Genomic DNA, 27216 nt, shown 5'->3' with positions numbered 1-27216 from the left:
TAACGCCTACACTATGTGGGGGGCCTGATGAGCAAGGAGAGAGAGGAGGGGATGGGAGGGGAGTCAGAAAAATAGTGATTAAGAGGGGTGGAGTGAACACAAATTAGCCATGTGGTCTAGAACCCATTATTTGTGTGAATCCCTTGTGAGTGCCTTGACGGCCCTGTTATTGTTTTTTTGAGACTCTTTCAGTCAGCTGATCGTCGCCTCCCCTCCCAACGTGACGTAACCTGATCGACACCGGTTGGACAGATGACGTCGCCGCCGCTAATTGGCCACGAAAAAGGGTGCCAAGCTTAAAAAATCAGAGGCTGTCAACTGACAGCTGAGGTCGCATTTGACAGCATTCGTGCCGCGGAGCTCCTCGCCAGCTCTTTGTTCGCCATTCACTCTCATGTGCTTTGATCGCTAGTTTGATACACTCCCGCTTTTTCGGTGAGGTCTTTTGTGTTTTGCCATTATTGGACTGTTTTTGTTCACCACTGTAAATAAGAGCACTGAAGCAGTAGGGGTAAGCTGCCATTTCTGTTCAACCTTTTTTCTCCTGTTTTGTTTAGTGTAAGAAGCTAGGGTAGTGGCTGTCTTTTTGTTATTTCCTTTTTACAAGAGTTTAGTTAGCGGGTGGGAATTATGTGTAGTTTCCTTTTGTTTGTTATTTTGGCCTGGGCTTACCCTGAAGCCGCGCTTCTCCACATTTTGTATCTTGTATTCATTGCGAGTTTGATTTGTGTAAATAAATTGTGTCCACTCGTATCTTATGTGGCTCATTTTATGTTACACCCTTAGCGAGCCGTCTGTGGGACGTAACAGTGCAAATATGTTGGCATCCTATTCTATGCTGCCTCATCGCTAATCTTGACACGGAGGTTTTCTACTTGAGTGTGTCTGATTGCACCTAGCCATGCGTGAATCCCTTTAGACATGTGATAGTCCTGCAGATGAGTGGAAATGCTGCGGAGGTGCCGCCTCAGGGCCATGGCATCTTCCCCGGCCAATCGGGGGAGCCCATCCCTCTTCCCGCAGCCCAGCAAAGGGGCCGCCGTCATCCCCACGGGATCCAGGGTTATCCCCCGGGCCATCCGCGCTCCCATCAACCGGCCTTCAGGGATGGGATAAGGGTATGCGCAACCACCAGTGCCAGGGTGAAAGATAGTTGTTTTTATTTTTGTGGGATTCAAAATATTTACATGAGTGCTCTACAAATAGTTAAACAATTTAGATTTTTTTTCATCTAATTAAAGATCCACATGTTCAACCATTTATTTTCATACTTACACACTGCCAACCCATCCATCAAACTGGTAGTAATAGCTCCACTGGTGTGAGGTATGCGCAGCAATAAACACCAGTCTCCGCTTTGACAAAGCTCAGGACTACGGCTGCCTTGAACCAGGCGGTAGCAGTCTGCCAGCTATTTATTATGAGTGGACCTTTGTTTAGCTTGGAAGCTAAATTCGTTGCGACGGTGAAGGGCAGCTGTACCTGACTAGTGTTTCGTTTTTGCGAAAACAACGGCGAGTCGCGTGACCCCCACTAAGGTTCAGTTTATAATAGAGCAACTCACATGGGTGGTCAAATTTTTGTGCTCAAAGGTCACATTTGTTTAAAACAGACAGGTCAGTCATAGCTGAAGTAAAAAGTCAGGAAAAGCCTGATGTGTATTTGGGGTTAATCCGAGACAATTTATTTCTACACAGCCACAACTCTAGTTAGAAAAGGGTGTGCACACTTCTTAATCTTAATATCTCAGTTTTCTTCCCGTGTTGAACACTTGAGCAAAGGTGTGTAAACCTTTGATAATTCAAACAGCCCACCCAGTACTTGAGTTGCCCTTCCTGTGTGTGTGTTTGACCTGTTGTTCCCAGTTGTCGGGCAGCGGAAGATGGTGGTTCCGTCCGTTAGTTTTTTCATAGTAATACATGAGCGCATTCAGGTCCGGAAAGTTGCGGTTCAGGTCAATTTCCCGAGCATTGCCTCGACCAACCAGGTAGCCGTTTAACTCCGGTCCCTGTTCAGACCAATAAAAAGTTCATTTGAAGTGAGTAGATGTTATTAACTTTGACTTTGTGCCAAAATAAATGCAACACAACTTTATTTCTGGGGCAGTATCTTTATGATTTTCAGTGCTACTTCATGAGTCACTTAACAGTGATTTATTTTTCTATGGTAATGTTATGCCTTTCTATATACAATTTATATTCTATATTCTGGAATAGATTTAATATAATTTATTCACTCAGTTTTTCTGCAACATCAGAACCTAATTCCATTACTGTTTAATTTTAGTTTCTCAACTTTATTCTCCAAATAATTCAATTTTTCTAACGTGACGTTTTCACTTATATTTTAACGTTTTTTCCTCACACAATTAAAATTTTTCATCTCTCATAAATGTATGTAAATTTTCCTGTAACATCAAAATGAAAAACAGTATTTTATCCAGTAATATTCTCACTTATAGAGGTATGAAAAAGTACCTGAACCTTTTGGAATTTCTCACATTTCTGCATAAAATCACCATCAAATGTGATCTGATCTTTGTCAAAATTACACAGATGAAAATACAGCGTCTGCTTTAACTAAAACCACCCAAACATTGATATGTTTTCATACTTTAATGAGGATAGCATGCAAACAATGACAGAAGAGGAAATAGGTAAGTGAACCCTATGCCTAAGGAAGAGCAATTGAAACCAATATTTTACTAAACATTTTAAGTCAGGTGGGTGCCCAATCTCTTATGAGTAATATAAAGCTGCCCTGCCCACTATAAAACACACACCTGGTAAGAATTGTCTTGATGAGAAGCATTATCTGATGTGCATCATGGCTCGTTCAAAAGAGCTGTCTGAAGACCTGTGATCAAGGATTGTTGATTTGTACAAAGCCGGGAAAGGATACAAAACCATTTCTAGAAGTCTGGATCTTCAATCGACAGTCAGAGAAGTCTACAAATGGAGAGAGTTTGGCACTGTTGCTTCTCTTCCAAGGAGTGGCCGTCCAACAAAGATGACGCCAAGAGTTCAGCGCAGAATACTAAGAGAGGTAAAAAAGAACCCCAGAGTGTCTGCTAAAGACTTACAAAAATCACTGGCACAGTCCAATATCTGCGCACACATCAAATACTGGTATATGTAAAACTATGGCCAAGAATGGTATTCATGGGAGGACTCCACGGAGGAAGCCACTGCTGTCTTAAAAAACATTGTTGTTCATTTAATGTTCACAAAAACTCAGACAGTCCACAGAAGTTTTGGCAAAATATTTTGTGGACTCATTAAACCAAAGTTGAATTGTTAGGGAGTAACACACAATGGGGCTGTTTTACTGCCTCAGGGCTTGGACAACTTGCAATCATTAATGGAAGAATGAATTCAAAAGTTTCTCAGGATGTTTTGCAGGAAAATCTGAGGAGTCTGTCAGACAGTTGAAGCTAAAAAGAGGGTGGATGCTGCAACAAGACAAAGATCCAAAACACAGAAGTAAATCAACTTCAGACTGGTTTCAGAAGAACAAAATACACGTTCTGCAGTTGTTGAGCCAAAGTCCAGACTTGAACCTCATTGAGATGCTGTAGCATGACCTTAAGACAGCGATTCATGCCAGAAATCCCGGGAATCTGACTGAACTAAAACAGTTTTGTAGAGAAGAATGGGCCAAGATTAGTCCTGATTGATGTGCCAGACTGATCTGCAGTTACAGGAAGCGTGTGGTTGAAGTTATTGCTGGGGCACAAAACATTAAATGTGATGGTTCACTTACGTATTTTTCCATCTTCTGTCATTGTTTGCATACTATCCTCATTAAAATATGAAAACGTATAGATGTTTGAGTGGTTTTAGTTACAGCAGACTAGGAGTGGGAACCTCTTGGTACCTCACGATAAGATACGTGATACAAAGCTCAAGATAACGATGATCTGACGATATGGCGATACAATAATTTGGTCAGGAAATCATTCTAAGATATTCGACAAACAATTAATAAACAGAAAAACAAGCTTCTGCTGTGAATTGGAATTTTGAGTTTATCACTAGTAGACATCCAATCCATTTGAACTGGGAGGGTGGCAGCGAATGAACATTCGTTCATTCGCTGCCATCCCTCCCACTTCAAATGGACTGAACGTCTATGGCTGTCAGTGGCAGCTAATGCCAGGCAATGAGGTCATTTTTGGCCATTTAAGGTCATTTACCAGTTGATTTTCAGTCATTTCCTGTTGATTTTGGGGTATTTTATAGGACACTTCCAGTTTATTTTGAGTTACAGAACAGGAAGTGACCTGTTCATTTTAAGTTACAGAACAGGGAGTACCTGGGAATCGCCCAAATGAATAGGCAGTCACTCAAACTCAACAGGAAATGACCTGTAAGTGCCCTAAAATGAACAGCAAGTGACCTGTAAATGCCCCAAAAATCGGATCGAATGACTGTGAATGCTCTGGTTTTGAATGAACGAACGTTTCCCAGTCTAAATGGATTGGGCGTCGAGCACCGTCAACGGCAGCCTTAGAGTTAACAGAGACACTAATATGGTGAGGGATTTTGGTAGCAACTTGACGGTTCCTTTTTTTTTTTTTTTTTTTTTTTAAATGTTGACACCTTTTTAAAATGATATCTCAATTCTTGACAGGAGCATATCGATAACCTTTTGGGATACAAAGTATCACGATATAGCAGCATTTTGATATTTTGTCACACCCCTACAGTCGTCACTTTTTTCATTTGTGTGATTTTAACAAAGATCAGACCACATTTGATGGTGATTTTATGCAGAAATGTGAGAAACTCATAAAGATTCAGATACTTTGTCATACCACTGTAATATTCCTCATAGCATAACTATCACCCCCATCACTTTATGGTTGTTCTTTCTCTTTTTTTTTTTTTTTTTGACATTGCATTCTTTCCTCGTAACATAACTTAGATAACATAACTTTTTAAAAAATTATATTTGGAATATGTTAATAAAATCTCAAATTTATTCCATTATTTGTTTCTATTTGTGACTATTTTTCCGAATATTCTAACTTTATTCTTCTAACATTTTCCTCATATTTTTCTGATAAAAAGTACTGCTTAATCCTTCTTCTCATTACTTAGCTGTATCTCTCCAAACGTCGGAACAGTTGCTTACCTGTCTGGCAGCAACCTCATACCCATCAGGGTTCATTGAGGGCATGATATGGATGCGTGTGTCATAGATCAGCCTCATTATCCGTTGGTTTCCGGCCTGGAATTCCTCGCACAGAAACTGTGATAACTTGATGAGCAGCTCACGGCCCAGCACCTCGTTACCGTGCATGTTACCCACATACTTGAACTCAGGTTCCACTGAGAAGAAAATGCACAAGGTAAAATGGATATTTTCAGTAAAAATGACATTGATGTGGAACAGCACCGTTAGCAGGACCTACGTTCACTCCTGTTAGTTCAAAGGGTACAAGTAAACTCAGCCAAACAAGCCTACACAGGTCACTCCCTTGCGCAAAGTGCACAGTTCCTGTTTTTCCCCCCTGTGGGCACCTTGCAGCAGAACAAGCGCACATCCTTCTATTCTACTGAAGGAAAGCAATGCAGTAGAAATGGAAGATAAGCCTCTGAAAAACTTGTGGATAGGCCAGCCAATGCAAACTGTGGCGGTTGCGTGTTGGTACTGCGTGAAATAAATATGCAGCGGTTTCATTTTTGTGGTTACAAGTAAGAGCTTGTACCTTAAATAACGCAACCAACCCCCTCAAAAGTGACTTGAAATGAGTCACAGATGTTTTTCACTTTCGTTTTTTTTCCCCCCAAAAAAACGTGCCGATTCGGTTTCAAGAGTGACACATTGGGCAAGTAAACAACTTGCTGGATGCCAAATTCAACATTCTTTGTCTCTTTTTTTGTTTAGTTGTATCTTTTTTTCCAAGAAAAACCAACACACTGCTCTGTCTTGTGCAAAAATAGAAAACAGTGGCATGCAACCCAACACAACCATGTGTTTTTCTGTCAATTATTCTAAAACACATCACGTTTTAGCGTAATTTTGACATACAGTGGATGTAAAATCTACATACTCCTGTTCAAGTTTCATGTTTCTATCATTTTAAAAAATGAGACCGTGATAAATCATTGAAAAACCGCAACTAAAGTGACCAATGACCTTTACAATTTCTTCAGAAATAACTCGCAGTCAAACTCATGTTAATTTGGAGTCACACTTGCCACCAATGAAAATGCCTTTAGATTTTTCAGCTGTTGCAGTAGCAACATATGTCTGTTTGAATAAAAGACCTTACCACATTTTTATTTTAAAAATATACAGTACATCATGTAAAAATGTGAAAACTTGTCATTTTTATTTAAAACATTCTTGACAATCCTTTTAGTTTCTTTGAGGACTTCAATCATAATGTCAAGTAATTTTACTGGGGAAAAGTTGTAATATAACAGAGTACGTCCACATGTTACAAAATTAAGTATGATGTTAAAAAAATAGAGAGAAAGGTAGTCAAATATTTTTAATGTTTTGAAAGAAGAGTAAAAAAATAGTGTACACTTTCTTTATTCCCAAAATGTGTTTTTTTTTTTAAGTGATCAAACACACTCAAAATCAAGTGAAATGGGCGTACACATACTTCTGCAACTAAAATGCTTCTAAAAATAAAGTTAAGCTCTGCTAGTAGGCTTATACTTACTTTTTTTATTTCTACTAAGTCTGGGTTCTGTGGTAACATCAGGTTCTGTTTTTGAACTGCCATAGTTCCTACTACCTTTTATTAAGCTGCCACGAACATGAAAATGTGATGTTTTTCTTGTTAATAAGAAGTGCTTTGTGTGCAACATTTTTTTTGTAATTTGGGCACAAAAAGTGTTCTAGGTGAACAGGGGATGTGTAGACTTATCAAATCCACTGCATGGAAAACTGTGTTGTAGTAAAAAAATGTCTAGGTTACCCCAAAGTAATAATAAGTCCTAATTTCATGAGAGAATTAGTCATAATTTGTAAAAATAATCAATGAATTCAGTAAAAGTAATCAATGAAATGCATAGCATTTTACCTTGAGATGTGTCAACCCAATGAACCATACCAGGTGACCCATTTTGGTTGTGGTCAACACTGTCTTAAAGCAGCATGCCCACCGTTGAATGGAAGGAGCGGAGCGAGGTGTTACTCACGCGCCTCGTGGATGCCCGGGTTATCGCTGAACTCCAGCACGTAGAGGTGGCGCGCCTCCACGCTGCGGCCCACGCTGTAGATGCGCGTGATATAGGGGCACTGGTTGTGCACGGCGAACAAAGCTCTCACCATGTCCTCGTAACGGTGATGCCTGAACTCCGAGCCGGTCGCCAGGAACCCCGCCAGGAGCGCAGGGATCCAGGGAAGAAGAAAAGCCCTCCCCCTACAGTGCATGATGGCTGGAGTGGAAGGCGAAGCAAGACTGCTCTTTTTTTTTGCCTCTCACACATGCACACAGCCAACATGAAATGACTGGGGCTTCTCTTTAATCCGTTGCTGTGCCCCCTCCCACGCCAAGGAGAGCAAGTAAGGACAGCCCCCACTTGCTCCTTCTTTGTCTCACTCTCCTCCTCTAACAGCTGCTTCTCCCGTTTTCCCCGTGGCTCCTTGTCAAGTACATGTTACTGGCCGTAACACTACATGAAATTCTTCAAGACCCACCTCCGCTTACCCCTCCACACTTGTTGGGGTCTCGGCAAACACGCAATTTTCATTTTGTGTCCCCCTCTCTTTTGTCCCCTGTGCTCCCTTCCTGGGAAAGGAGGCCTGTTTCCAAGGCGCTGCTCCCTCCACAGCCTCTAGTCATCCATTCATTAACTCTTAAGTCAATACACAGCTTCTTTCTGTGCGTTGTGCGTACGTGAGTGTTGCCCCGAAGAGGAATCAGGTCTTAAGCAATCTTTTTTGTCAAGTTGGTTGCAAACGTACTCGGAAAACAGCCCCGCACGTGTTATAACCAGAGTGAATGCTGCAATTAAACTCCTGAAAGACGCACAATCATGCCAAGACTGCACCCCCTCAGCCTCCAAACATACACACAGTGGACACAGTGTTCAAGCAAGGCTGTCCATCAAACCTGCTTGAAGAGGAGGAGGAGGGAATAAGGGGAAATCTTTCCTCACCGGGAACTGTTTGTGGAAGTTTTAAAAAATGAGATGGGAGGAAAAGTGCAGCCAGGCATTGGTTTTACACAAGGACAGTTGAGCAATAGCAAGGTCAACAGACATAAATACAGCAGGGAAAAGGAGCTTTTCAGTGCCAAAACAGAAACAAAGTGGAAAGAAGTTGGATTTTGAAATGAGAATAGTTACGAAACAAGAAATGTTCCGCTATTATGAGAAGTCTAATTTTTCCATAAATGAACTGGCACTTAAACCAGGAAAAAATTGATAAGAATCAAGTCATTTTTCAGAGAAAGATTTGTAGTTTAATGACACCAAAGTTGTAAGAGATGGGGGGAAAAAAGTCATAGTTGATGAAAACATCCATCATTGCAAGTTAACTAAACCTAGCTGAATTACTTCATTGTTTACCCACGGTGCCCCTAAACATAAGCCCACACTATTGCTCAGCAATAGCTTTCATACAGTTCACAGTTACAAAAGTAACCCTGAAACATACCAGGACATCAGATAAATCCTCACCAATGATATCCTACTCAAATATTTTACTTCAAGTCAAAACAGACATGTACAGATAAATGAATCTATCCTTGAGTGCTGACCTTAGGTCAGTTAGAGGAAGCAATTTTTATAATGCGTTTGAACAAAATAGTCAGCAAACATTTTGAAATACCATAATTCAATAAACAAGTGCTCCTTTTCCAAGTGCTTAATTTGCAATATGAAATGAAATTAGCATTGCTCCAAACCTGCCTGTAACATATATACAATAAATGTGCATACATTTGCCATTTAACAATTGGCTACCATTGTCATTGCACTGCTAATGCCACAACTTTGGCACATGCATCTCACAAATTAATCTCAGACGTCTGTCTCCACCTGGGTACTGAATATGTAACATTTGTACAGTTACATGAAAGCATTTTTGCACTGTTACATCAATATCTATACGCAAACTGTCATCGGCACTATATCAAGTCAGCTATCTGCTGCCTAGTCTGAGTACTGTAAACTGTCACTTACGTACTGTTATATTACCACTACATCACAACTTGCAGCTTATTCACTTCATTCGCAATCTTATTTTTAATTTGCCTTATTGTACTTTTGTTCTATGTGGTGCATGTTATGGCAATGGTGTAAATCTTGTTGTACTCTGTACAATGACAATAAAGGCGTTCTATCCTATCTATTCTATTGACTGCAATTGATGTCCAATCCATAAGAACTAGGAAGGCTGGCCACTCTTCCCAGTTCAAATGGATTGGATGTCTACAAAAACTAATTTAAATTCATGGTAGGATGAGAATAGCCACAATAGCGTACCGCATGAATGCTATTTTTAGACCGCAAGGCTGCGTGACGTCACCATCGTTAACCGAAAGGGAGTCAACATAGAAGCACACAACCAATGCTAGTACTGCTTGTTTTTTGCCGGTAATCTATCAAAAATGAACATGCAGAGTAAACACTGCTGCGATGGAGCTTGTAGAAATGAATCCAGACATTATGACCGTCTATATATGAAGGATGTTTCCCAAAGCCAAAAACTCGGACGTCCAAAAGAACAGTTTAACGCCAGCATTCATCTTCATATGCAATAAACATTTTGTTGGGGGCCATGGTCCTACAAATCGACAATCCTTCCCCAAAGAGGTAAGCCATTTTGATATCTTTACTTATTTTTTAGCCTGGCGTTTTGCCGTGCTGCTTCTGTCTGACAATGAATGACCTGAAAAAAATTTAATTTTATTTATATATCACAACAGTCATTTAGGCCTATTTTTCTAAAATACGGATATTTAAATAAATTCGCCATGTTTGGCCTTGATCTTTTTGTAGTAAGCCTGTTCATGCTGACAAGTAGGCGCTAGATTTAAAAGCTTTACCTTTTCTGTTGTAAAGAAACAACCTTAGTAAGGGGGAAATATAAATAAATTAATAGAATTAAGATTTGTTGTTAATGAAAAATTAAAAGTGTTCGTTTGCTGTCACTGAGTAGCATTTGCGATCGCTACACAAAAAATAGAACGGTCAGAGACCTAAGACAACCAGAGGATATAATATATAAGAGAGACAGGGCATATGGTGGTAAAGGATCACTTGTTGAAACAGGAGAATGCCATCATCAATGTCTTAAGGCAATGCACACAAGAAAAATGTGTTGATTAAAAAAGCTACCTCTGGATCAGGTCAGCTCTTTTTCAGCCCTCGACACGCAAGCCATCTCTTTAACTGAACATTTGTATGTTCTTCCACATCTTTACTAGTGAATATGGCAGATTTGGTAGGTTTAGCTCAGTAAACATCTCATTCGTACACTATTTACATGACTCTGGCATGAGGGACAAACGCGAGTTTGACCCCCCTAGCAACAGTTTTCAACGTCATGAATATTAATGAGCAAAGGTGACGTGTTGCGTGAGGTACGCTATTGGACGTCTATCATCGTCAATGGCACTAAAAGAGTTATATGTGAAAGTGATTTATATTACTGGCTCAATCCAGTTGCGTTAAAACAGCAACTACTCTTAATTCTAATAAAGTACTCCACTTCTGACATCTAGTGGTTGAAAAATAATACTACAACAACTGAAAAGAAGCAAATATGCCCCGGACAATTTAAAGTAAATTGCCGACGACGTAACTGATTGCGCTTACGCTTAATATCCACTAAGGGGCAGTGTGCTTTTGAGCAAACTTCACAGAGACCTACAAGGGAAATTTCATGCCCACCCCTATGTTGATTCATAGTGAGTTGGGGGCGGCTTCGAGACATTTGGACTAAAAAAAAAAAAACTTGAGTGGAGGACAAGTTGATGTTTTTTTTTTTTGTTAATCTTTGCACTCGGCTGAGTCTTCTAGGAGTGCACGCATGCAGTCAGCAGGATGGACGCGCTTTGGATGTGCCTTTGGATTCTTTTGAGAATAACAGAAGCATATGGTAGGGTCCAGTTTTGTTTTGATAATTCCTGATTGGTTTTGACTTGACATCTTTGCTAAGAAATCCAGTAGTGTATATGCTGGCTCCTGTACCAGAGAAACTAGTACCTATTCTATTCTATTCTATTCTATTCTATTCTATTCTATTCTATTCTATTCTAACAAATCCAGCAAGCTTCTTTTAGTATTGGTCTTGCTAGTACAGAAACCAGCATATGATGGATTTCTTAGGAAGGGTGATACAGAAGAACGATGTAAAGAGTTTAAATTTGCAACTCTGCTATAAGATTGATTCATATTTACCTGTCACCATCATCTTGACAACATAATCTAATAGTTTTGTTGGTGATTTCCTATGTTAAAATATAAAGAATTGGCAGTAGCTTCCTTTTGTGCTATTTTAAATTATTTACTAGTACAGTAGTTAGTGTATATTTTTTGCAAATATTGTGATGACAACACTAATGTGATGTCTGCTGGTTTATTATGAATGTGGGTAATAAGATAAGGAGTGGATATTATCTTCCTAATATGATTTTTTTTTTTCTTAATTACAATCAAAACACAAATTAGGAAGTTTTTTTTTCTAGTGGATGCTAATTTGCTAATCTATAATTTATTACAAAAACATTCTAAAAGCCCACTGCAAAGAAATTATGTGCCTGCTTAGCGATGACGAAGATAATTTACCGTAATTTTCGGACTAGTAGCCGCTACTTTTTCCCCTCATTTTGAATCCTGCGGTTTATAGTCCAGTGCAGCTTATCTGTTGATTTATTTGGGTTCATAGGTAAAACTTTATTTGACAGCAGCATCATAAGACTGCCATAAGATGACACTATTATGGGCAATAATGAATGCTTATGACAGATGTCTATAAGTATCATCCAGCAAATTATGTCACCAACACTCCATTTCTGCCCAGCTCGGATCTTTTACATCCATTCAAAAGTTAGATAATTTGCCGGATGACACAAAATGACATCTGTCATAAGCATTCTTTAATGCTCATAGCAATGTCATGTCATAATTATGATGGTCTTATGACAGTTTTATGGTGCCACTGTCAAAAAAAAGTGTTAGAAAATACCACAGCTAGCAATTAATGTAACAACTGAAAGAGTAACTGAAGAAATAATTATCACAGAACATGAATTTTGATTGTTATTTACATCTGCTGCAATGCATGCTAGGAGGCATGTTGGACGACAACAGTGTTGACAGCAGGTGGGAGCAGAGGTTCACTGTCTCCCCCAAGGGAGCAGTGATGGCCAAATTAAGCTTTTTGTAGCAATGAATCTTTGCCTCCAATTGGTTCAAAGCTTCAAGGTGGTTCACTTGTTCTTATGACAGTTTTATGATGCCTCTGTCAAATAAAGTGTTACCTGTGGTTTATAGTGAGCTGTGGTTTATAGTCCGGTGAGGCTCATCTATGAACAAATGCTGTTTTCGTCTCAAATTTGGTGGGTGGCGGCTTATAGTCAGGTGCGCCTTATAGTCCGAAAATTACAGTATCCCTCTATAGCCAAATGTATGAAATTTGATACACTTAGAATTTCATATTTTTTAGACTATAATTCAGAATTTTGAAAGTTCTCTCTTTAGAGAGAGAGAGAGAGAGAGAGAGAGAGAGAGAGAGAGAAACAGGATTTAGCAAGGGTTATAGATATTACAGCGATTATTACACATATTTTATTATTTTATTTTTTTTACCAATTAGAAAAAAAAAAAGTTTTCATTAAGACCTTATTTGTCAAATTTTGGGACTCTCTGACAAGTGCTTCATGTATCAGGTCTTTAAGGGTTAACCCTTAAAGGCACTACTAAAAACTATCTAGGATATCTATACAACATACCCTTTTTGAAAAAATAATGGAATTATTGAGTTTGTCATATCTTTATGCCGATCCAGGTTCAAATGTGTGCACCTCCAGGGGTGCAGGCACATGTAAGGAGTGTCTGGCCGTGCACCCCAGCTGTGCGTGGTGCGTCCAAGCGGTTGGTAACTTCGAGTTCCATTCACTAATTTAATTGTGGTTGAAAAATTATGATAAACACGAACTGAAATAATGGAACCTCTTGCCAGGAATTTGATCATGGCAAGGCTAGCTCATCCCGCTGTGACAGGAAAGCCAACCTGGTGGATGCGGGGTGCGCTCCTTCGGCCGTTGAGTCTCCAAACAGTCGAATGCAGGTGATAGAAGACCGGCCCCTTAGTAAAAAGGCGGCAGGGGCTACGCTGGATGTGACCCAGATCAAGCCCCAAAAACTCCATATTACTCTCAGGCCTGGTGAGCAATCTGGGGTGTTTTGTTCATAAGTTTTGTTCAGTTGATAATATAAATGTGCATTGTGGTGGGGTTTTTTTTTTTGCACCATTTTCCAAGACGATGCCAAGCGCTTTACTGTAAAGGTGCGCCAGGTGGAGGACTACCCCGTGGATCTCTACTACCTCATGGACCTTTCATACTCTATGAACGATGACCTCTATCGCTTAAGGACACTGGGCAAGGGCTTGGCTGAGGCAATGAACCGCACAACCAGCAACCTGCGCATGGGTTTTGGAGCCTTTGTGGACAAACCCATCTCCCCTTACATGTATATCTCTCCCAAGGAGGCTGTCAAGAACCCTTGTTACAGGTACAAGGAGTTAATATTTATGTTTACTTATCATGTAGGGCATGTTCTATTTTCTTGAGGAAACTTCAGCAGCAATTTGAAAGCTCAAGAAGAGTCTCAAAGCACTAGTGGTGGTTATGGTGTTTCCGTTTCTACAGTATGAGTGGAATTATTATGGAGAACAGGGATTCCATTACTATGTTGTGAAAGATCAACAAGTGTGGCATGGGAAATAACACAATTTCACATATTTCCTTACTAGTTGTCATTAAAAAGGGTTCTAGCTGGAATGCAAATAACAGAAAAACTGATTAAAACTAATTGTCGCACCATCTAAAATGATTGCCTATTTGTATTAATACTGTAATTTCCGGACTATAAGCCACTACTTTTTTCCCACATTTTGAATACTGCAGCTTATAGTCTATTGCGGCTTCTATATTGATAAATTTGGGTTAATAGATAACAATTTATATGACAGTGGAGTCATACGAGTGCCATAAGACCTTCATAATTATTATTATTATTATTATGATAGATGTTATTCAGTGTCATCATGCAAATTTTGTTACTAACTCCATTAAGGTCCAGCTTGGAACTTTTACATCCATTCAAAAGTGAGATTATTTACCGTTTGACACTAAATGACATCTGTCATAAGCATTAATTAATCCTCATGATGAGGTCGACCGATATGGGATTTTTAAATGCCGATATCTCAGAATAAAGCCGATTTTGTCAGCCGATAAACTGTTTTTTGTAAAGCACGTAGGTTATGAAAGGCGATTTTTAAAAGTTCAACAGCTTCAAATTTACAATGATGACCTGAGACTTAAAGGTCTAGTGCTACCAAACCAACCACCGCAGTACTTGTTGTTATGATTATACACACTGTGCAAGAACAGTACATTATTTTCAAATACTTAAACCTACCAGGATGTCAGGATGAGATTTAATTAAATGAGAGTTTAAGAGGATGTGCGCTATGCTAAAGCTAATGCTAACATTACAAGTTACATTTAAGAGTGTAACTATCACTCCATAAACCCCTTAAAAGGCTAAAACAACACATTGCATATTCTCTAATACAAGATATATATATATTTTTACAATATTTACAAAACTGTTAAGCCTGAAGCTTCCTGTAGCAGTCTGCCTTCAAGCTGCTGCAGGGTCTTTCCGGGGTCCTACCACCAGTCAGTGGCGGCTACAGTTGACCACACAGATGTCTTATCAAAGTCCATTTTTATTGGCTTTTTTTGTTGTTGTTGTTAACATGCCGATGATGGAAAACGGTCCATATATCGGCCCAATAAATCGCCCGGCAGATACATCAGTAAACCCCGACTCATGACAGTGTCATATCATAATTATGACGGTCTTAAGACAGTCTTATGACGCCGCTGTCAGATAAAGTGTTACCAGTTAATATATTTTGGTGTGAATATCCCATAATACAGTGAGGACAGCTGTGGTTTATAGTCCGGTGTGGCTTATCTATGAACAAATGCCGTTTTCGTGTCAAATTTGATAGGTGGCGGCTTATAGTCAAGTGCACCTTATAATCCGAAAATTACGGTAGTTAAAATGGTAACTATAAAGGTGTCTTCGTCAATACTGATTCATGAATAGGCTTCACTATATATACTATTTGTCACATTTTCGTTTGGTGGTTCAGTGGAATTCTGTTTGACGGACAGCATAAACACCACCTGCCGGCCCCAGTTTGGCTACAAGCACGTTCTGTCGCTGACAGATAAAGTAAGCCGTTTCACAGAGGAAGTCAGGAAGCAGATGGTATCCAGGAACCGGGACGCTCCCGAGGGAGGCTTTGACGCTATTCTCCAGGCGGCTGTTTGTAAGGTGGGCATAAAACTCTCATTTTTATTGTCTTATTGTAGCTTTTTGACTGATACACTATGATTTAATGGTCTACCAGGAACAGATCGGCTGGCGTCCCGGTGCGTCCCACCTCCTGATTTTCACCTCTGACGCCAAGACGCACATGGCTTTAGACGGTCGCCTCGCTGGAATCGTGCAGCCCAATGACGGACGGTGTCACCTCAACTCTGCCAATATGTACAGCATGTCTACCACCATGGTTAGCGTGCGGTGTGTGTGTTTGTCTTTCACACTTTCGCAAAAGTGTATGAACGGTGCTGAATAAACCCAATATTTCCGTCCTACCTTTCACCAGGATTACCCGTCCCTTGCTCTCATCACGGAGAAGATGTCAGAGAACAACATTAACCTTATTTTTGCTGTCACCAACCCCGTGGTTTCTTTGTACCAGGTCAGCACTTTATGACTGCTATGTGAACGCGCCAAACATTTTGTGGTTGTGAAATATTTAGCAATTATAGGCAAATTTATGGATGGAAAAGCGGTAAAGTCACGGATGGCTCAAATCGTCCAGTCATATTGCTTACATGTCATCCCTGAAATATTTATCAGCATTATCATTCTCAATCAAACATGTACTTCATTTTATCTTCGCTTATATGTGTAAAATTTCTATTTCTTTTCAACACACTTTAGTGACACAACAATTATATAGTAGTATAATTTTATGTTTTTAGGAAAATTCTACCAAATCAAGAACAGTAGTCCTTGACACGAATGCAAACTGAGAAGAATCGCTGCTCTGACCGGTCTGTTATTACTTAATCCCGAACATGCAGCGCGTTCTTAAACGCATCCAAACCTCACTGGCTTTGAAAAGACATATTTGAACGCCACGCCGGAGAGATGGAAATTGTCAAATTTATCAGCCGTTCAAAGTGTTCTGACTCAGCAAGTTTGAGTTAGAGACAAAAGTGAAAAGAATTAAAGAGTATAGCATGCTGTAAAATAATATGGTACAGTTATATTCAGTGAATGATCATGTTACAGTGCCATTGACGGAGGTAGACGTCCAATCTACTTAGAATGCGATCATACATTGGCAGCCCTTCCCACTTCTAATGAATTGAATGTCTATTGCCGTCAATTGCAGTCAAGCTATTTACTATTGCTTTATATCTTTTTTTTTTTTTACCTAGAGTTATTGTCTTGACTACTTAGTATTACCAATCTGCTTGTCCTCCCGTGTTATTTTTTTCAGAACTACAGCGAGCTCATTCCCGGCACCACGGTGGGAACGCTGTCCAACGACTCTGGCAATGTTATTCAGCTCATTTTAAAAGCTTACGCTGTAAGTGTTACTTGTTCGCACAGGAAACACATTTGTGGCTAGAGGATGGCATTGGTTTGTAGACTTAAACTGGACTAAGCGTGTATGATTCATAGAAGAGTTTGGTCAAATTCTTTGATGGAATGCCATCATGACAACACATGTGTCAGAGTCTGTGGAGATTTTGTTGTGGCTCTTTTGACTATTCCGTGTAAATAACACCTCCCTTTCGTACTGTATGATCGCTTCAGAAAATCCGCTCCAAAGTTGAGCTGGAGCTTCTGGGCGTCCCAGAGGAGCTGTCCCTCTCCTTCAATGCCACGTGTTTGAATGGAGAAGTCATCCCAGGCCTGAAGTCCTGCTCCGGACTTAAGATAGGAGACACGGTGAGTCCAAGGCAACACTAAAACGCAACTCCAGCAAATGTATCCATCTAACATCTGTTGACATACTGGGTTCTTTGCAGTCTAGCTGTATTCCAGACCACAGACATGTTGGCTGTGTTCAGAATCATTCCATAGCCAATATATAGTGCCCCAGTGAGTGGGTTTACCATTTTTGAATGTATATTGAGTATAGGTTATCCCCTATATCAGTGGTTTTTAAACTTTTTACTAGGGCTGTCAAACGATTAAAATTTTTAATCGAGTTAATTACAGCTTAAAAATTCATTAATCGTAATTCATCGCAATTCAAACCACCTATAAAATATGCCATATTTTTCTGTAAATTATGTTGGAATGGAAAGATAAGACACAAAACGGATATCTACATTCAACATACGGTCCATACTGTATTTGTTTATTATAACAATAAATCAACAAGATGGCTTTAACGTTATTAACATTCTGTTAAAGTGATCCATGGATAGAACGACTTGTAGTTCTTAAAAGATAAATGTTGGTACAAGTTATAGAAATTTTATATTAAAACCCCTCTTAATGTTTTCATTTTAATAAAATGTGTAAAATTTTCAATCAAAAAAATAAACTAGTAGCTCGCCATTTTTTATGTCAATACTTACACAATGCTCATGTGGTGCTGAAACCCATAAAATCAGTCGCACCCAAGCACCAGCAGAGGGCGAAAAAACACCATAAAACACAAGTAACAAGTGGACATGACGCTGTGCTGTCATTTTAATCTGTTTGAGCGGGGCATGTGCGTTAAATACGTCAAATATTTGAACGTGATTAATTAAAAAAATTAATTACCGCCCGTTAACACGATCATTTTGACAGCCCTACTTTTTACATCAAGTACCCCCTAAAATACTTATCTCTCCAAATATTGAATATTAAAATACAGCAGCGCTGTAAGTCAAAGTTTTGATCGTAAATGGGTTTTTATTAAAAAAAAAAAAAAAAAAAAGTACAGAAGAAGTAAGCCATTGTAAGATGATGGACAGTTTGAGAATTATTACTACACTTATGTATGTAATATGTATGCACTTAAAAGTTATATAAGACGTGTACCAAAGGTTTTTTTAATGACAGTTTGAGAATTAAATGCATTTTATTGTATTGAAAAGTCAAATACAACTCAAGTAGTTATAGCTTAGTCTATCATATTTAACTCATTGGTTGCCATCAACGGCAATACAGTAGATATCCAATCCATTTTAAAGAACCACTGCCCTATATGATTTAATAGTCCCCAGAAAAGCAATACAGTGATCCCTCGTTTTTCGGGGTTAATGGGGACCAGAACCCGCCGCGAAAAGAGAAAAACCGCGAAGTAGCACCCACACCCCACACATTTTTTTTTTGTGTGTTCAACGTATTTATTCAGATTTAGCATTGGAAAGAAATACTTATAAGACGATAAGTATAATGGAAAAAAAATAATTAAAAAATATGCATTTATATATTTTAATAAACAGTTTTTAAGCACTTCAGATGTAATAATCATGATTAGTTTTAAACATGTTACTGTCCCACCGAATTATTTTTAAACAAGAATAACGTAGAAAAATGCTTGTCTTTAATAAATGCTTCATTGAGTGAGTCCACTCAAATCCGCTGTCACTGCTCACTTAAACACTATGAGTTGCCACAGCAAGTGTTTAACAAACTAAACGATGATTGACACATGCGGCGCCTTGAAGTTTTGGCTTCCAAGTTTCTTTGGCAAGATCAAACCTTAATGACTGTCAATCATCGTTAACTTTAACAAGCAACTCCAGTGCACTGCCTGACCAAAAAAAGCAGCAGGAGGGAGAATGAGACTATGTGATCGGATCGGGACAGCTCATCTGTATTTATTCTTTTTTTTAATTGAAAAAAAATATCTGCAATGGACTGAGGGCGCGAAGTTTGAAACGGGAGCGAGGGATCACTGTGTACAGTATCCCATGATGCATTACACCAATAGAGAAAAAATAGCTTTGATGTACTCAACTTAAAAATGACATTTTTTACTTGTTCAATATTTATCATTTGTTTACTAGCTGATGTGGATCCGATATGTTGTAAAATTTCAGTCTGCATTATCGTAATTGTTTCAAAATTAATTTTCCATTCTTATATTCCACTATATCAGGGGTCGGCAACCTATGACACGCGTGTCAGCACTGGCACGCGAAGGGTTAACCAGTGACACGCGAGGGCATGGCCAAAAAAAAAAAAAAAAGCGTGTTATGTTTATTGTCGGTTGTATCTTTATCAGTTGCTGAAGCGCCCCATCTTGTGGCCGTTTTATTTATTGGTTCTAAAACAGTAGAAGAAAAATGCAAATAGGAAGTTCTTCAAATGTGATTCAGTGTGTTACATGGCAGCTCCACTCTCAACACTTCAGTGGCATTTGTGTTCTTTAGAGCAACGTCTGAGTATTTTGTTGTCAATTTGAGAATTACACTCTTTATATTGTCTTTAGGTTGCATGTTTGAGGAAAATGTGTTTGATATTTCTAATTAAGAACTACTGAATACAGGCTAATTGTGTTTGCATATATGGATGGCATTTTTGTTATTTGCAGCATTGTTGCTGATTGCATGTATTTTTTCATTGTTTTAGTTTCACAAAAAAAGAAAAGAGACACATAAAGGATTACTGAAAACATCCGGAGTGTGAACCTTTTCATGTTTAGCTGTTTAGATAGCGGAAGCGAGCCCATTTACAATGCGCCTTTTTACCGGAAATTAAGGCATTTTCAGTTGCGCGCCCTGTTATTTAGGGGCTTTACGGGACCGTCCCTCTCACCCACTCTGCCTGTGGCGTTATATGCGGGCAATAATGGATTTTGAACACACCTCCAGCTCTTCCCCAATTTCTCGACTCTTGCGCTTGTCGGATTTTTTTCTCTGCGCGTTTAATTCAGCCCATGCTACTAACATGTCACGAAGCCGACCAATCAGAGAGCTGGCGGAAGTACACTGTGTTACCAATTGCACTTTTTTGGTAATTGCAACTCTGCACCGTAGTGTGTAGTGGACAGGCGATTAACGTGGCTTGTTGTCGTCGATTCGCCCGGTACTTACTTCAGAGAGGTGGTGATGTGTATAAAAACACAGTGACACGTTGGATGGTATTTTGCTGGAGACTTTTATTAACAAAGCTAAAACCAGCATGGGACACAGCCACTTTTCATGGCGTTCTTCGCACAACTCTCTCTCAACACCTTGCTCCCTGCCTCTCTTTTTCTTACGCTTAACTAGTAAGCTGGTCATACTGTAGGGGACAGCGGCCCCTTGGGGGTGCCGGTAACAACTGGTTGGCTGGTTACTTCCGCTTGCTCTGTGCATTATGCCTCGAGAGCGTTGTGTGTGTGTCGCACAACAAATGTCAAACGCCACTACAAGACAAAACATGAAATTCATGGAAAACCCCTTTCCCTTTCCCCTTTTCTTGCTGGGTTGTGTGTGTGTGATATATTTACATAAGATGATGCTCAAGTTTTGATATTTTCTACAATATACTTGTATTTTTTAGTTATTTGATAAAGAAGAACGGTAGTTGTAAGATTTCAACGTATGTTCATGTTGTTTTCTTTGGAGTAAAATTACAGCTCTGTTGAATATAAAAATTCGGATGTGCGTCATTAATCTTGGTGTGGCACACTGATTGACAAGAAAATTTTAAAGTGGCACGCCACACCAAAAAGGTTGCTGACCCCTGCACTATATAAACATGTCTATATCCTGATAATGCAGTTGGGATTGAGTTTGCTGTCTTTTGAAGTTTAGAACACTAATAGAACTTCAAATGTTAGATAGTTCCGTTTTTACAATTTCAACCTTCCTGGAATTAATGTGTAATCTGTCCTTTGCTTCTTCCTATTTTCTTTCTTTTTAAATTTGGCTCCTTCCTCTTCTCAACACCCCAGGTGACATTTTTTGGCCTCCACACATATCTTTCTCTGGGCCTCATTTTCTCCTTATATGGTCACCCCTCCACACGCCGTCACTGCCCGCTTTTGGACCTGTACCAGATTTCGATGTAATGCTGAATGAATGATTACAAAACTGCATGTGGAAGCATTCTGTTGTCTTACGTTTCTATAATAAGGGGAGGGCTGGCTGATGTTTCAATGCCATCGACGGCACATGACGTCCAATCTATTTTGTCGCGGCAGTCAACATAGATTAAACGTCAAACGCTGTCAATGGGAGCCATAAAGTTAACTGAAGGAAAAAGCCTGATTTTTATGCCGATGCTTGTCAGGTGTCTTTCAGCGTAGAGGCCCGAGCCAGAGCCTGCCCCAAACAAAAGAAAAAGAAGACCTTCATCATCAAACCAGTGGGCTTCAAGGACTCTCTTTCCATCACCGTCACCATCGAGTGCGACTGCAAATGCCAGAACAAAGCTCAGCCCAACAGCCCCAAATGTCACCACGGAAATGGCACCTTCCAATGCGGCATTTGCTCGTGTCACCCGGGGCGCCTGGGCCCGCACTGCGAGTGCGCCGAGGGTGACTACAGCCCGGCTGAGCAGGACCGCTGCACGGAGGCCGGCGCGTCTGGCGTGTGCAGCGGGCGGGGAGATTGCGTGTGCGGCCAGTGTGTGTGCCACAGCAGCGACTTTGGGAAAGTGTGGGGAAAGCTGTGCGAGTGCGATGACTTCAATTGCCTTCGTTACAAAGGAGAACTCTGCTCTGGTATGTACTTTGTTAGAATGATCATTCATTCATTTTGCATTCACTTACTATGTTTCTACTCACTGTTTTCCGGCTTGGGTTTCCTCCTACCATTGAAATCTATGTATCCTCAAGTTTCCCGCGGAGTTTGAGCCCTCAAAAAATAGATTATTTTGAGTGTTGTCACAGATTACTTGAAAAAGTAATTTTATTACTGATTACGCCTCAAAACCGTAATCTAGTTACTTTACTGATTACTTTTTTATCAATGTAACTAAGTTACTTTAAAAGTAATTTATCGATCATTCATTCATTCATTCATTCATTTTCCATGCCGTTTTTCCTCACGAGGGTCGCACTTTTTACCAATTTTTCTTCCTTTGCCGCCTCAACATAAGAATGACAACAGAAAAATGTCATTGCATGTAATTGACTTTTCCGATATTTGAATTTAAAGGGGAATTTTTCACATAAGGCTTAACCTTCGAGTTATTTAATTAGTTGATGAAGTTGATTTCAACCACCATTGACTTGTGCTAGCTTAGCCACTCCGGTGCCCTGACAATAATAAATAACATGAAATTTGTTGAAATCAACTCCACCGACTAATTAAACCTCGCTAACGCAAAGATTAAGCCTAAAGTCAAGAATTCTGAATTTCGGTTTAGTGTTAACAGCAAATCAGTGCCAATGTAAGACAATGCAAATTGACTGCACAATATACAACAACACACAAATGAATTGCACAGTGCAATAAACACAAAGGTGGGGGCGGGCACGGATGCGCGCGCACAACCCGGAAGTACGCTGTACACACACGCGGTCAATTTGGCCACAAAATGTGGCGGCAACGAAGCAATTTACACTCAATCGGACTTACAACACTTCCCAAAGATGCTACACGATCACGCCACCTAACGGCATAAATGTGCAACACGAATATGATGAATAAAATGCTTGCCGATTTGAAACGATGACTACCCGTCATTGCAACGGCAAAGCTACGAAACAGCCGCGCATTCAGCGACTCAAACCTATCGCTGGAACCCTCCAGAATGAAGGAAAAATACTCACGTTTATTCATGGACACACACAGATTAATATTCCCTCGCACATCTCAACAGGTGGCATGTGCACCCGCACTGGCACACGCCTTGCTATGTCCCAAAACACTTAATTGTGAGCGGTTACCATGGAAACGGACACGTAGCCGGAACTTTTTTTTACCATTTTCTATTCAAAACGCTCTTCGTATGAATCGTACATGACTACAATATTCTTAACTCTCCATACATTATGAGGCAACACACAGACACTAACTAATCAGATTACTGGTTTGGAAAAATAAACGTGTTTCATTACTCGTTACTGAAAGGAAGTAATCAGGTTACTAAGTAACGCGTTACTGACAACACTGATTATTTTGTTACAAAAGGAACACAAACAAAATCATAAATATTGATGTGCTCCAGTGTGCATATCGTCGACCGACTTCAAAGGGATTTTAAGCATCCCGTGATTTTCCAGCTCTGTTAAACTTGATGGTTTCAAGTGAAATACATTAATATTTGGTCAAAATTCTCCTTCACCAAAACAAAAGCTATAATTTGGAATTTCCACCAAGCGTTAACACTGAATGAGACAAGCTTATGGGTGTCTTGGAGAATGTACTCACGCATGCGTCTCAGCATTATGACTTGGCAGTCATCATTACCGCATACTGACTTGCTACAGACCTCATCTGGGAAAAATTACAACCAAAAACACTTCTCTTCTAAAACCGGGTCTTGTGCTTCATTCACAATAAACATATGCTACACTGGGACTGTGCTGAAGATTCACGCGTTTTGAAATCTGAACGTTGAATCAAGGCAAAATGAAGAAAAATAGAGACTATGTGTCATTCAGCGAGAACTATGACATCATTCTTAAGCATAAGAAGGTCAAGTGGGGATTTTTTTGTGGAGGTTAAATGGGTGTTCGTCACAATGAATGGTCTTTCATAAGACACTGTCAGTAATTTTCCTTTCGGTCACACTGTATTACAATGTTCTGACATATAACATGTAGAAATACTATTGAACAGTGTCAATAGTATACTCTCTATTTGTTGCATGTGGTAATATGTCATTTTAACACATTTACATTTAGCACAAACAATGGTGTTTAACACTTTCAATTCATTTTAGTTTCATTTTACAACAATACCCTTCAAAATAAAAGTTTCCTTTCCGCTTGTGTACTGCATCGCATCCTAACATCATAATGGTATGTTTGGCTTTGCTCCCTAGAGTCTACACACTTACAATGTATTCTCCCATTGAACAGACTAACATGAAAATACCTTTGTGTTTAGTCATGGGCCCAGTGTAGGGTAATGAAGCTAAAAATAAACCCATGTTTGGGCTGAAAAAAGGGGGCAGAACGGTGGTTTTGTAGAAAAGTTGCTGCCTTAAACCTCTGAAGAAGAAGTATTTTTCACAATGACTTTTCAGTGGTGGCGTGGTGATTATTGCAGAACGTTTGATCGTGGAAACTGTGGCCGCAAAGTTTTCCACACCATGACTCTATTGTAGTACACAGATGGGAAAAATATGACAAAAATAAAAGCTGACCAGACACCACAGATGATGCTTTTGTTGAGTTGTGGAACATGAAAGGAAAATAACATTCACATTGTAGTTATTATAGAAATTTTGAGAAGTACTGGCACAAGGGACATTACGTTCCCATCTGCCATTACTTATTTGCTGCCACTGACAGCGATGGATGTCCAATTTATTTGAACTAGGAGTGCTGGTAGTGATTGTGAATCATATAGATTGGACGTCCATCGCCGTCAACTGCAACGAAAGAGTCAGAAATAGAATTAAATAAATGATCATTCAATTAAAATCTAGTATTATTATTCTTCCAGGCCACGGCCAGTGCAACTGCGGCTTCTGCCAGTGCGCCCCCGACTGGCAGGGAGAGAACTGCAACTGCTCCACCCGCACTGACACCTGCATGTCGCACCTGGGCTTGCTGTGCAGTGGGCGTGGCCAGTGTGTGTGCGGCGCCTGCGAGTGCACCCAGCCCGGAGCGTACGGGGCCACCTGCGACAAGTGTCCCACCTGCCCTGACGCATGCACCATGAAAAAGTACTAAGGAACATTCCAGTTTCGCCAAGTCCACTTTGGGAATTTACTAATTGTGTGTGTGTTTATGTGTTTGGTTTAATGGCAGGGAATGTGTGGAGTGTAAACATTTCAAGAGAGGCAAGCTGTTTGAAGACAACACATGTGCTCGCATATGTAAGGATGAGATTGAGCTCATGGAGGAATTAGGTAAGACACCTGGTCAGTAAAAAAAAAATAATAAGAGAAAGAATAAGTCTAACAAGTGACATTTAAACATTGTGCTCAGTCCTTCATGACACAAATGCAGTTAACTGCACCTACAAGGATGAGAACGACTGCGTGCAGCGTTTCCAATACTATGAAGATGCGAGTGGAAAGTCCATGTTGTTTGTCGTCAAGGAGCCAGGTAATCATTGCATTCATTTGAAAATTGGTTTATTGACTCATTGGCTGCCATTGGTTGCTATAGACGTCCAATTCAATTATTGATTTTTCCCCCCCCCCAAAATTATTTTTTTCATGTACCGAAATTTTCGGACTATAATGCGCACCTGAGTATAAGCTGCCGCCCACAAAATTTGACATAAAAACGGCATTTGTTCATTAATAAGCCGCACTGGACTATAAGCTCCAGCTGCCCTCACTGTAGTATTGGATATTTACACCAAAAGATAACCGGTAACACTTTGACAGCGGCATCATAAGACTGTCATAAGACCAAATGAACCACTATGAAGCTTTGAACCAACTGGCTGCAGAGCTTCACTGCTTCAAGAAGCTTCATTTGGCCATCACTGCTCCCTTGAAGGAGACTGTCAACCTCGGCTGCCACCTGCTGTAAACACTTTTATCGTCCAAAATGCCTCCTAGCATGCATTGCAGCGATACAGATGTAAATAACACTTAAAATTCATGTTCTGTGCTAATTATTTCTTCAGTTACCGTTCCGGTTGTTTCATTAATTGCTTGTTATGGTATTTGGTAAAACTTTATTTGACAGTGGCACTATAAGACTGTAATAAGACCATCATAATTATGATATGACACTGCAATGAGCATTAATGAATGCTTCTGGCCAATGTCATTTTGTGTCATCTGGCAAATTATCTCACTTTTGGACATAAATGGAGTTTGTAACATCATTGACAGATGACACTTAATGACACCGGTCAAAAGCATTTATTAATGCCCATGATAGTGTCATGCCATAATTATGACGGTCTTATGGCAGTTTTATGACGCCGCTGTCAAACAAAGTGTTATCTATTACCCCAATAAATCAACAAATAAGCCGCACTGGACTATAAGCCACAGGATTCAAAATGAAGGAAAAAAGTGGCGGCCTATAGTCCGAAAATTACGGTATTTCTTTTTTTTTTTTTTTTTAAATATTACTGGTACATTTGTTTTTTTTTCCATGAACCCCTTGGAGATGATAGTCAATGGCAGTGAATGATAGTATAATGTATACAATTCATGTGCTCATTGCATTTATATATTTGTTTGCTTAATCAGTTAAATGGCAGTGAATGATAGTTTAATGTATACAATTCATGTGCTCATTGCATTTATATTTTTTCTGATTAATTAATTAATTTGTTTTGTAAATAGCTGGTACATTTATTCAATTATCCCTTGATGTCAGAATTTACATTAGACCAATTCGCACGAACATGGCATACATTTTTTTTTTTTTAAGCATTAGAAAAATATATTAACTGTTGAAAATGTTAATGTTATATGCTATATAACTACACCGTAATTATAAAAACAATTATGATAAAATATGGAATATAAAATGAAATATAGTATTGATCTGCAAATATTTATCATGCATTTTAATAATATAGTCTTTTTTTAATTAAATTTTTTTTTTTTTTTTATAGATATTCAACTTAAAACATGAGAATACATTACTATATTTTAACTCACTAGCTGTCATTGATAGACATTCAATCCATTTCAACTGATCAATAACAGCCTCCCAGTTCAACTTGATTGGACGTCTATTGTTGTCAATGGCAGCCAGTGAGTTTTAATTAGGCTCCAGCTCACATGTAACCCTGATGAGGATAAATGTTATAGAACATTTTTGGATGGGTGGATGGATAATCTACCTACACGAGTCGACTTGTGCCAGTATGACTGATGAAGTGTCATATAT

General features: G+C 39.5%; 2 protein-coding genes across 5 annotated transcripts in view; one reads left to right on the top strand and one right to left on the bottom strand.

Annotated features, from left to right (window-relative positions):
- Positions 1-27216, bottom strand: part of cpn1 (carboxypeptidase N, polypeptide 1) — a 42778-nt gene that overhangs the window by 8516 nt on the left and 7046 nt on the right. The window contains exons 1-3 of one of the 2 annotated variants that reach the window (XM_057825268.1): positions 7161-7846; positions 5137-5333; positions 1853-2008 (exon numbers count right to left, since the gene is read on the bottom strand). In XM_057825268.1, coding sequence (XP_057681251.1) covers positions 1853-2008; positions 5137-5333; positions 7161-7395 — 588 coding nt within the window. In that variant the 5' untranslated portion in view covers positions 7396-7846. Of the gene's footprint in view, positions 1-1852; positions 2009-5136; positions 5334-7160; positions 7847-27216 lie in introns of those variants that run through there. The other variant, XM_057825269.1, reaches the window with a different exon arrangement.
- The window catches only part of LOC130909141 (integrin beta-3-like), a 47969-nt gene that overhangs the window by 16726 nt on the left and 4027 nt on the right, over positions 1-27216 (top strand). The window contains exons 2-14 of one of the 3 annotated variants that reach the window (XM_057825262.1): positions 10992-11070; positions 12982-13067; positions 13156-13360; positions 13457-13709; positions 15389-15551; positions 15628-15789; positions 15886-15981; positions 16792-16881; positions 17112-17246; positions 21522-21954; positions 24851-25073; positions 25159-25259; positions 25339-25458. In XM_057825262.1, coding sequence (XP_057681245.1) covers positions 11016-11070; positions 12982-13067; positions 13156-13360; positions 13457-13709; positions 15389-15551; positions 15628-15789; positions 15886-15981; positions 16792-16881; positions 17112-17246; positions 21522-21954; positions 24851-25073; positions 25159-25259; positions 25339-25458 — 2122 coding nt within the window. In that variant the 5' untranslated portion in view covers positions 10992-11015. Of the gene's footprint in view, positions 1-10951; positions 11071-12981; positions 13068-13155; positions 13361-13456; positions 13710-15388; positions 15552-15627; positions 15790-15885; positions 15982-16791; positions 16882-17111; positions 17247-21521; positions 21955-24850; positions 25074-25158; positions 25312-25338; positions 25459-27216 lie in introns of those variants that run through there. The other 2 variants (XM_057825263.1, XM_057825264.1) reach the window with 2 other exon arrangements.

Source organism: Corythoichthys intestinalis, chromosome 21 (assembly GCF_030265065.1).
Source record: "Corythoichthys intestinalis isolate RoL2023-P3 chromosome 21, ASM3026506v1, whole genome shotgun sequence".
In the NCBI taxonomy this organism is placed as follows: Eukaryota; Metazoa; Chordata; class Actinopteri; order Syngnathiformes; family Syngnathidae; genus Corythoichthys; species Corythoichthys intestinalis.
The sequence above is the reverse complement of the archived record's forward strand: the minus strand, read 5'-3'. Positions and strand labels throughout refer to the sequence as shown.